Genomic DNA, 12483 nt, shown 5'->3' on the forward strand with positions numbered 1-12483 from the left:
AATATAAAATTTATTAATTGTAATTAATACTTAATTTACTAATTTAATTAACGTGTGATTGAATTAATTTATCTGTTTCAGCTTACACCTTAAATTTTATTTTTTTCTCAAAACTATTTATTTAATTTATTTATTAGAGTGAACCATTTTCTGGAAAAGATGAGTTAAAAATATATGTCATTTCTTCAAAATGTTTACTTTAGTCCTATATTCTACCAATAGATGGCGCCAGCAGTAAACAGAATACATGTAATCAAAGTCAATCATGTCACGAGCAATAAAAAATGATCTGTATGGAATAGTGCATCATCAAATACGAATATCGGTGACTTCACACTTTCCAGTGAAGCCTCGCACTTTCCGGTGAAATCACCGCTGAGATAAATTTCAGTGATATGCAATTCAATGATACGATACGATAATTCCAATAACCGGTCCGTTCACTTCTCAATCCAATCACAGTTCTTTCGAGAGCTTCCATTGGACAGATCGTATCGTCACCGCTCCGGCAAATTTCAGTGATATCGTATCGATTGTTAGTTCCTATCGTGATCCAAAACTTGTAATCGAAATATCATCAGTAAGATCGTATGAAGGATTTGAATCACACCCCTCATTGAAAAGTATTGATCACTTGTATTTGTGACTTTTTGATATTGGTTACGTAATAACCGCTCTGAAAATATTCGTCATCTCTACTCCTAACTGCTCGCCTTTGAGAAGACTTCGGATTTCATGAGATTTCGGTTCTCCGCATCTTTTTATTACCTCCGATTTCAGTTGCCGGTAAGAATCCTCTTCACCAAGGTTAATTATGATGCCATGAATAATAGATGCAGCTTCAGGTGGAATATGCGCAACACAGTAATTGAATTTGGTTTTGCCTGCAGTTATTGCCTTTGGCATTGCTAATTCAAATGCAGCTTCAACCATAAAAATCAAAGTTACGAATCAGCAGAATTAAATGAGGGTATCTTCACTGCAGATACTTCATCTATGTCGGAATTCTTTGAAAACGGAAGTATGGTTAATCAAATGACAGCTGATAAAATTTTTAACAAAGTCACCATGTCGTAATTAGGGTTGCATGTATTTGTTGTGGCTCCAATTATTGCAAATTTTTAGAAAAAATAGTTTTATTTACAATTTAACTAAAGAAATTAAACATTTGATTTTTACTACGATCTTCACCGAGGCAGTGCGCGAGAGAGTTCCGAAGAGAAGAGGAGAGAATAGAGATAGAGAGAGTATACCCAAACGATGAGCGGTGCGGCAATTACGTCACACACAGCCTTGACGGAGCCTTTAGTTTACAGATATTTGATATGATTTATGATAGGTATATATGATTCATGATAGGCATTCACAACACTGTTTTACGATCAGTTCTGTTGGATGCTGATCGGATGCCGAATCAGTGATTTAAGGGATCGGCGATAAACGGCGACTTGGCGACAAAATAGATAATAACTGATATCTTTCAGAATTTTGGTAATAGAGCCAATAGGAACCCAGATATACCTGTTTGTTCCAGAACCTTATTTGCCCGGCTTGGGGAACTATAAAAGACCGGCATTCTAAGCTGAAGACAGTCGTGGAAAGAGTGCTCGAGAGGTTTAGAATTGCAAAGTGAGTCAATGACTGAATTATTTGGATCAGCCTTGCGAAGTGCAAGCGTTGTGTGGAGTTCAAGCGTTTGTTGAATTGAGCTATGTTCCGAATAATGGTGTTTATTATAGAAGCAGCATCGAATCGCGTGTGGAGTAGCCAGTCATGTAGTAGTGAGTCGGCAGTTGGATACAGTTAAAGTGAGGAGACAGTGGATAATTGCAGGCGTTTGGAGAGACTGTAGAATGAAGCTACGCAGAATCCCTCATCCTGCTGAATTCTGTCTGGAAGCTTTGTGTACTGTGGTTGTTATTACTACTTGTGGGCTACTATTGTTGTAGTGTGCTGCTGTGTGTTGTTTGTGTACGTCTCAGCTGTGCATTTGTTATTTGCGCATTCTTGTCTTCGTGTTAATAAAAGTCGTTATTTGTTACTGAAGTCTGATGATTGTGTTTCTTCCTCGACTAAGATATCGAAAGAATCCCAAATGTATAACAATATTTAGTAACGGTGTCGCTTTTGTATAAAAAATGTTTTTTTTTTTTTCGTTTGATGATCTGATTGTAGCTGTTCAGAGTGTCAATGAATGCTGTATGAATGCCAGTAATTATATCGAAGTATTCTCTGTACTATCGTTTTTGCTGTCGTTTTGTTTGTTAGCATTATAGCACTGTTTATAAGCATTATATTGCCCTTAACAATTATTATCACATCTGAAAAAAAAATTTTACTAATAAAAATTTTTAAAAATTATTCATAAAAATTTATTATTACTATTTTTAAAAATCTGCATTAATGAAGAACTATTTGTTTCCTTCGATAATTTATCTGTCGGATCCCAACGATTTGATCAGTCTTTATGAATCAGTCATTTTTGTTTTCTCACTAACGATTATTTTTGTAGTTGAAATGCTAAAATTAATTTAATTATCTAAAGTTTTCATATATTCGTTCATTCTTTATTACAATAAAAAGCGAAACATAGTAATTTATTATTTTGTCGAACGATGCTTGTTTAAGTCATGCGAATTGACATTGTACTACGGACCACTTTTGTTTGGGTTACTATTATTGGCAAATCCCTCATCCTAAACAATTAAAGGTATTTCGCTCATTTTATTTCGCAAATAAATTTCGCCATTTTGCAAACGTAACTAACAATCAGAATGCTCTATATTTATTGTGCAAGTATAACTCAAAATAAAATTTTCCATAATTAGATATAATTCATGAAGGGTGGTTAACTAGACTAAATTAATATTATTAATATGGTGGGTGAACAGCTGGTCACTGAAAGAAACTAGTAAAACTAAATTTAGAATTTCACAAAAGAAGCCAAAAGCTGTTTCAAAAAATATAATTATTTATTAATCACAGTCCACTTTAAAAAATAAAAACGTGTCTTCTAGAGAAGAATATTTTTAAATAATAGCAGAATTAAACTTCAATAAGAAAATATTTACATAATAAATAATTCAAATAATCATTAAATCAATACATAATTCAGTTCCCAAATGTCTGGTATTTAAATCTAAAATTCAATAATGATTCTTATATTATTAAAGAGCGTTCTTTCTGTACTCTTCTTCGTCACTGAGGTTTAAATCAAATCGTCTTCTAAAAAATGACGGCGCTTTCAGGGAACATTTGATGATGAAGCGGGATGTATCGATGGCTTGACAATTGTTATTGAAGGCAGGCCTGTAAAATTTAATTACAGAATGTTAAATTAAAAGTTTTAGAAATACCCAGCAAAATATTACTTTTACTGACTGTAGAATTTAGAAACAACAGGAAAATATCAAATACTTTAAATATACAGTTTCATTAACTGTTGGGATTAGTTCCCCTTTCTAACCTCAGATGACAGCGCATTCCCGTTGTGTTGAAAGTTATACAGAAAAGATTTCTTGTTTTGCTTGACAGTCAAGGAAGGTAGACGTTCACGTGAATGTGAGCGATGAGTAGCTCTCGAGGAAAAGCAGAGCACATTTATTTTAACGATCACGCAGAATCCTATCGAGTTTCTTGCGAAATTTGTAGTTTATGAAGAAAATAATTTTTATTGTCTTTAAGAAATATTCGTAACCGGATATGGAATTTCTTATCGGAAATTGTATAAAAATAAGGAGTGGCTCGTTGTGAATAAATGGATACCTAATCAAGAAACGTACCTTTTTTTCCACTCATCGCTTTGATCAGCAAAAAACAATCTCAAATTAGTTATAAAAAACATTCAAGAAATCGCACGTTTCTTCCAACCACAACAAACAGCGGAATGAAAGTTCAAATCCGCTATAATGATTGTAACATTTGATTTTTTTTAAAAGCTACGTTCCTTATTACGCAATAGTCGTGAAAAAAGTTGTCAGCAACAACCAATTTACAGTACTTTTGTTTAGAGTACAATTTTTTTATTCACTAAATGTTGTGATGGGAATTTCCATCATCATGCAAAGAAGGTTAAGACGTAAATCTGTCAAAATCTTTAGCTCTAATTTTTCTGTGATAATAATACTTCCGCTTTGCATATTTTGTATATGAGAAAGCTAAAGGATATCTTTCCGTCAGAAATTTTCGAAATTTTATCTCTGTAACAATGACCATGAGAGTTTAACAATATCCATTTTCTACAAGATTCCTTTGCGAATACCTTAAATTAGCTGCATCTAAAGTTACATATCGTTTCCTTAAACATTATGATCGTCTGGGACTCATTTATATGCGAAATGTTCTTATATTCATCTTATAAATGTCTTGGGGGGAGGGGGGTAAATATAGAAAAACAACTCACCAGGCTTTAAATCCTCCTTCTTTCTGGTATATTTTTAAGGCACATTTGGCACTTTGGACAATATCGTCTTGTACAAGATCTTTATAAAAAGAAAAATAAACATATATTGAATGAGATTTATTTTTTGTATTCAATTCTTGTACAAGGTCTTTATAAAAAGAAAAATAAACATATATTAAATGGGATTTTTTTTCTATTCAATTCTTTTTTCCTTGTGTCCAGAAATAATAGTGGTCTTACGAACCTGTACATGGAACTCCACAACTGTTCGTGGAACCTAGTCGGCAGTACTTGTCATTTATCTAAGAAAAATAAATAGGTTGTCATAAATAAGAAAAGCACAATTCAACAAACAGTATTAAATTTTTGAGCTATAATAATGTGTTCTGATATATGCATCGCATCATTGAATTTTAGCACTTAAATCTGAAATTAAGTGAAAGTATTACGTCATTTAAAAATCACTTGGTACAGTCACAATGTCTCTGGTACTTTTTCTGTTATTACTGTGAATAAAATAAATAGGATGCGTGATCTAATTAGGAAGTTAAATAAGTCATAGGTGAATAGGTTAAATTATCTTCCTTTAAAAAATCTTTTCACAATTAATGCGAATAATGAAAAGTTTTGCTAATAAAAATGTAATTTTTAACAGATATGTCATCCCATTTTAACTAGCAATTATATTGTTATGAAATTTCCGGGGTTCGTTTGGATAGTGGAAGTTATATGGTGTGAAGAACGCTCAATCACCAGGCGGCAGTAGAAAATGAAACAACGACGTTTATTTACACGAAGACACACAGGACAGCACAAAGACGACAACTATATACAGCACAACAGACGATTATCTTCAGCCGAGACGTGCAGCATACAACCAGACTCTACTGCAGACAGAAGAGCACAGCTTAGTTCAGCACTAGCTTGCTTCCGTCGTTGCTCCGCTTATCTCTGGAAGACCAGTTCTTCACTGTCGATTCCGACTACTCCCTTCTCTGTCGCTTCCGACTATTCTCGCACTCTACTGGTTCACGACTGCCCGGCAGCTGCGTGTCCTATAGGTCTCAGGAGGCGGGGCTAGAAGACTCTCAACCAATCAGGAACGTTCGAGGCGTAACTCGGTTCCTACTGGATGGATCGGGAAAATTTTCGATGTTTCGGGTATAATCTATTTTGGCTCCAAAGTCGCCAAATTCGTCGCCAAATGGTCGCCAAGTTTGTCGCCAAGCTCTGGGACCTCCTATGGAACCAACTATGCTGGGAAGCAGCATCACAGGTTCGTAACAATATGTTTATCCTTCCACAACCCTAAATTGTGACCTGATTTAATCAGCTTTTATTTCGTGTATAATCTAGATATACTATTAGTGTGCTTCTGTACGTCATCATCCAATCAGTTTCTAGATGAATCTCAAAAATCTGTGAGAGAAAAAATATCACAACAGAGTTTCTCATCCATAACCATAGCACGGAACTTTGTCAATTTTTATTTCTTCATATATCAAGGTATAAAAACCGAAAGTATTGTAGTTATTAAAAAAATTTAACTCGAGATCTTAACGAATTTCCTCGTTTCAGAACTTCCAGCGTCCGAAAAACACGTTATTCGAATTATATATTTCTCTCTGTAAACCTGATAATGCTTTAGACTAGATATCTGAAATTTGGTATATTGTTCTTCGCACTAGATTTATACATTCCTATATATCTGCCGCTAAGAAAGTAATCCATTAAAAGGAAGTCTGTCTGATTGGCTATCTGAGTGCAAGTAAACATAATAACTATAAAACGTAAAAAGCTAGTGTACAAGAATTGTACACAGGTTAAACATTTATATTGTAAGTTCATATGAAATTTGCAGCTAAATCTTTTAAAGGGTTTACCACCAATGGCATGCAACCAAACGGGTAATTCAAAAACACGATGACTTAAGTATATGAAATTTAGCATGTAATTTCGAAACTACAATAGCAGATGTGTTCCATATTTTGGTTTGATCCATATTTGTATTCCATATTTTGGTTTGGAAAAAAAAAAAAAAAAAAAAGGTGTCTAAAATACAAATTTAGTTTTTTGATACTTGTATATTATCTTCATCTCAGCAATTAATAGCCAAAAGTCACATGCTAATAGACTCTTTTGTAATTATTGTAGGCCAATGGCTTACAATTAATAATGCACAAGTGCAATTATTAGACAGAAGGTGAGAGAGACCACTTTCGCTAGTTATTTCACGTGAAAGTTCATGACACCTAGATACGTCATCAGTGGCGCCCCACAGCATTCCATTCTCAAGAGAAATTTTTCAAAACTTCTCTTCTATATACTCCCTATGAGGGAAAAGCCGTGATAGATTCCCCTGGCCGCATCTACAATAATTTAATTTTATCGATTTTTATTTCAAAAAATCGTAGCAAAATAGAACTTTGACGAACAAAACCATTAACCTCAATAACTGATGCGATTTCGCTAATTTTCTTTGCCATTTTGCTAGCACAGTTAATCAATCAAAATGCTCTCTTAATTTCTTCTGTTATGATATGACGTAATTAATTAAAGTTAGTTACATGATCAAATGAATTAATATGGTGAGTGAACAGCTGATAGCCGTAGACGGCTAGCAATTAATTTTTAAATGAATCAATATACTTCTAAAAATCATCTTTACATATGAAAAGAACAATATTTATTTATAATGTATATCAAAAAGAATGATGCTACAATGTTTGAATTTAAAGAGCATTTATTATCATTTTCTAGAGAATTAATTTTTTCGAAAGTTATTTAAAAATCTTTCTACATCTAGAAAGACCATTAGGATATTCTATAAGCGTTTTAAATATGTCACCCTCAAGAAATTGCAAAAAAAAATGAAGGCAAATAATTCTTGTATTGGTAACGATGAATTAAAAGGATAATAGAAATTATTACCTGAAATATACCAAAATCATTGCTGCCGTCCTTTTTCGTTGGACTCAGGGCTTGTGTGTTAAAACCACTTGCAAATTTTGCTAGGCATACCCCTGGAATAAATTAACTATCTTATAAAATTGAATATAATATTACAAGTTCATGGTATGACAAAAATGCTTATTAACCAGGATGCTATTTGAATATGTACAATATTTGATTTCAGAAAGCACATTGTACAATTCTTTCCATTTGTGTAAAACTGAAAAAAATCATATCAACCAATAAACAAAAGCTTGCAATTAAAATTTCAGTATCAAAGCAATTAAAAGAAAAATGAGGAGTACTTTGAAAATAAAAATAAAATGATATTTTTAGAATTTTGTTTATAAATTTACGTTTTAGTGATCAGTCATTCCATAAAACATTTAGAAGTGGCTAGTGTTCTAATTACAATTTTATTTACTTATATTTTAAAAAATTTATTTGGTTATTCTATTTTAAAATTAAAAATTTAGAATAATTTTAACTTTAAGAAATTTTTATTGAAAATTGCTAAATAAATGATTTTGGAATTTTTATAGATCTTCTCAGAATGTGAAATCAAAAGAAGGTTCTTCATTTAAAATATAAATGTATAAATAAAAAGATAAATACTTTCAAAGTAATTTGAATGAGTATTCTCTTTATTGATCTCTTTACGAATACATTATTATCAGATAATTATTTCGGTCAAATAAAGAATATTAATTTATTTGATGACAACAAAATATTAATATAAGTTTGAAGACAACAAAATATTAATATAAGTTTTTTTTAAAGCTCTTAATCTTTCTTTATTTAAAATATTCAAAGCTTTTTTTATAAGTACAAAAACACACATTTTTATTGGTATAATAATTTTATCAAATTATTTAAATTTTTCATATTTAAAAAAAACTTGTCTTAATCTTAATTAAAATAATAATTGTTATTAAAATAAATAATTATTTTTACATAACAATAATTACATAATATATATATAATAAACATAAATCTTAAATTTAAATAATTCTAAAAAATTCTTACATGCTTTCAATAACCTGATTTGTTTCAGACGTGTAATTATTGAATTTTGTTAATTTTTTGTTGTTGTTTTTAACATCCTTATGTCGAAAGAATTTTTAATAGTTGCGTATTCTTAGAGTTTTCTTCTAATGTAGTATTTTCAGAACTTAATTATCAATTAATCTATCAATTTAATCAAATTTAATCCCATGTTTATACTGTACATACTTGTAGTCCTATCTTTCTGGCGCCATCTAGTAGGGAACTTGTGAAAAATTAATATCAAGATTCCACAATATTAATTAAAATGAATTATTATTAAAGATGTAAAGCATTTACATTTTTTTCTCTTGAATTCAAATTTAAATTCTACGTATCAGCAGGTTGATAAGATTTGAAGATCGACTTTTAACCGACTATTTTCTTATTTTATTTTTAGTTGAAAAAGCAGATAGTTCATATTTATATTTTCTTAAAACATCCAAGGATAAAGTATTCTTAAGATTTTTAAAATATGATTAAATATTAAAAAAATTTGATTTATTCATTTTAAAAGATATTTTTTTACAATCTAAAAGCTGCAAATTTTAAATAACTAGGCGCTCGGTGGATTAATTTTTTTTTATAATTTATTTGAAATATAAATACTGTTACAATCGCATTTTTCATAAAAATTCTTTTTTTAAAAAAATCATTTATTAGCTAATCCTGCAACTTTTAAATCAATTTATATGAAGGCATATTCCATTGCTTATTTTTAAAAATATCAGATTCATAAGCTTTCATTCACTTGATTAATTTAATCCTAATATAATGTATGCATATTTCAATTAAACTTTGCACATTCGATATTTTAGGGTAGAAAAGAATACCGTCGACTTTTCAAAGTGGGAAGTAAATTAAATATTTAATTATTCAAAAATTAATTGACATTTTGATATTTTTTAGCAGTAACTTCGAAACAAATAATCTTTCAATAAATATTTTTGTATATGTTCAAAATTCAAAACTGTATATTTTCATTTATACTTTTTTCATTTCTGAGAAATTTTACCTTCAACTTTTATACACTTTTTTTCAATATTTAATCAATAACTGAATAGATAACAGACGATTTTGAAATAAGGAAATTTATTGATACTCGGTTTTTAAATGTCGTCTGCTTTTTCATTGATGTTCTCATTTTAATTTAAAAAGTGTCAGACGATAAAAGGATTTTGTGTATTATAACATTTTATGTAAGAGTAGTTTTAAACTATTAGATATGAAAGTATTTTAATCACGAATAATGCCAAAAGTGTCAGCCAGAAATGTACATTTAATATGAATACATTTTATTTCAACTTCGCTAATAGATGGGTTTTCTGAAATTAATCAAACAATATTTTGATTTATTCAATTGATTTCAGCGGGACAAACTTTTTAACGTTCAAATATTAAACCTAAAGTTGCATGAATGAATTTCAAAGTCTATATAGTCTCTAGAACTTTTGCTCAAAATCTCAGACTCGTCATAAGAAAAGGGATAGGATCTCTTGTATGAAATCCAGTAAATAAATAAATAAATTACAATCAATTGGGCACAAAAATTTTTTTTAATCTTTCAGTAATTATAAAAAAACACAAGTTAATGAAGGATAAATAAAATATTTTGCGATATTATTTTGCTTTCAAACTAAACAACCGTGATTATATTAAGGAGACTCTATTTTACAGATACAGTAAAGACTAGAAAGGCGAATTTTACAAAAGATAACTTTAATATTGGAACTAGTTTATATTTCTTATAAGAGCTATTATTATAATTGTTTATTAATAAGGGTAACCAAGGTAATTAATTCAAGTAAGATACACTTTTTTTTTTTTAGCCTTGGACTATTTTTTTAGGCTATACAGAGAAGTGAATTAGCTGATCCCTGACATCTTATCATTTTAGAACAAAAATTGGAAAAGAAAATTCACATCATCTGTTTGCTTGAAATTAACTATTTTCCGATATTCTGTAAAAATCAACTATTTAATTAAATTTTCATTAGGAAAGCTACTTAATCTTATTTTTTTAATATGAGTGATTTCCCGATTTAAAAAAGTCTGTAATGTTTGATATAAATTCTAGATTTTTTTTTCCAATTCAGGGTAAATAACCAGAATTCTCCACTATCATAGCTAATCAGAGTCTGGTTACGACACGTAACCATGGAAACCAAGATAAATCGTGTTTTACTTTTATATTACGTTTTCAATCAGCTGATTTGACTATATAAAATGCATGACTTATCTCAAAAGTAACTTTTGATACTCACATTTCGAAACAATCACTTTCTTTTGACCAAGTTTGTACATAACATCCGCCACTTCACATGGATTTAGTACTTTAGAGTAACTAACAGTGGCCTGTGTACACAGGACAGCGATCAGCAAAAATCTTAAAGACATGTTCTTGCTTAAAGGATTGAATTGCTTTTGTGAGCGATAAATCTGTAATCACGCACGATGTGATTGTAAGATTAATTTTGTGTGAATATCTCTAGATGAAAGAGCCAATTGTTATGAGAACATAACATCTGAATGAGGTATTATGGGAAAGGGGGTGGTGGCGGAAAGCGATAAATTCGAATTAATCTGAGTGCATGAGCTTTTCATCGCACGCGCGTTTGTTTTTATGATATCTTGTTTCATTATGATAAATGATATTATTTATCGCATTCTTTAATGGGACAGACGACAGCGAAGTGGAAATGGTTGTAGCAAAAGATCGTATTATGCTTTACAAGGGTTTATATTTACACACTGGAGTACGTTTTTTATGTATATTTGTGGACGGAATTAAAGGCAATGATTTCATGAAATGATAATAGCAACAAAGCATACACAATTTTTATTTTCTGATATTTATAATCTTATCTTTATTATTAATAAAAAATATGCGTATATCTTGGCGCTTGCTGAAAATACAGTTTGATTAAAAGACAGTAATGCACATTTTGCTGGCCCAAGGGAGTGCACATTATGAGACTCCTTTAATTTCAGCCAAAAACTAGCGGTCAATTAAAATATATTTAAATTCAGATTTAAACATATTTTTAATATAACAAATTGTTAATTGTTTACTTCAATTAATTGTTTCTATTTTAGTAATTTTGTGAAAACGTATATGTTTTTATTTATTATAGCTCATGATTATATGGTATACATGTCTGTAGGCTTTAAGAAAATGTTGTGTGGGCATTAGGGGTTGTAAGAATCTGAAAAATCATACTTGACATAGTGTTAAAAAAATTTTGGATTTATATTAGATTTTTTTTACAGATTTATTTATTTCACAATCAGGCAAATAATACTTTTTAATCAACTTGCCTACGCCCCCCCCTCCCTCAGTTTAGTGGCTGGAAGTAGCTACTAATTAGAAATTCATCACTCTTCAAAGCTATCAAATTTAACAAGAATATTCTTTGGCGACAGGGAATGAGCATATGAGAGCGATATTCTTTTTGATATCTTAATTATAATATTAAATAATTTATATTTTAAATCGATTTTAAATTTTCTAATTTCTAATTTTGGTGCTTTCTCACGATAATTTCTGAAATTATTATTACCAAAAACTAATTTTCATGTCATATTAAAATTTAAAAAACTGTATTTTTTAATGACACCAGTTTGATTACTATGCAATAGTTTGTTGAAATCCAACAATTTTTACTTCCTCATACACAAAGTAAGCACTGTCATACACGCAGTATAAAGTAAGTACTGTAACTATCAAAAAATTCGAATTCGAGATTTTAATAAATCTCCGCGAGTTTGAAAGACCTTCTGTTCGAAGACTGAGGATCAAAATTTCAAAAGACCGAGTTTTAAACTTCCCTGACTTCGAAAAAAAAAAAAAAACATTTTTGGGAAATGTTCGTCTTTCTGTCTATAACAAAGGTAATTCATAAAAGCTTTCAGCTGGCCGGATGAAATTTGGTTTAGGTCTTTACACCATATTTGAATATTTCTATCAAATTTTGAACAAAATCTATTCAGATAAAGTCTGTCGACCGACTATTCGAATATAAATTACAATATTACAAAAGGAATAATTACAAAAAGAAGAGATCTAGATAAATCACATTTGGTAC

The 12483-nt window shown here is 30.1% G+C and overlaps 1 protein-coding gene across 1 annotated transcript; it reads right to left on the reverse strand.

The window, feature by feature from the left end:
* Positions 1-2963: 2963 nt before the first annotated feature.
* On the reverse strand, positions 2964-10929 carry LOC129969088 (lysozyme C-like). Its single transcript, XM_056083497.1, has 5 exons — positions 10663-10929; positions 7334-7425; positions 4647-4704; positions 4403-4481; positions 2964-3309 (listed from the first exon to the last, which is right to left on the reverse strand). Exons 1-5 carry the CDS (start codon positions 10793-10795, stop codon positions 3168-3170), a joined length of 504 nt encoding a protein of 167 aa, XP_055939472.1. The 5' UTR covers positions 10796-10929; the 3' UTR covers positions 2964-3167.
* Between the last annotated feature and the right edge of the window lie 1554 nt (positions 10930-12483).

Source organism: Argiope bruennichi, chromosome 5 (genome assembly GCF_947563725.1).
Source record: "Argiope bruennichi chromosome 5, qqArgBrue1.1, whole genome shotgun sequence".
Classification (NCBI taxonomy): Eukaryota; Metazoa; Arthropoda; class Arachnida; order Araneae; family Araneidae; genus Argiope; species Argiope bruennichi.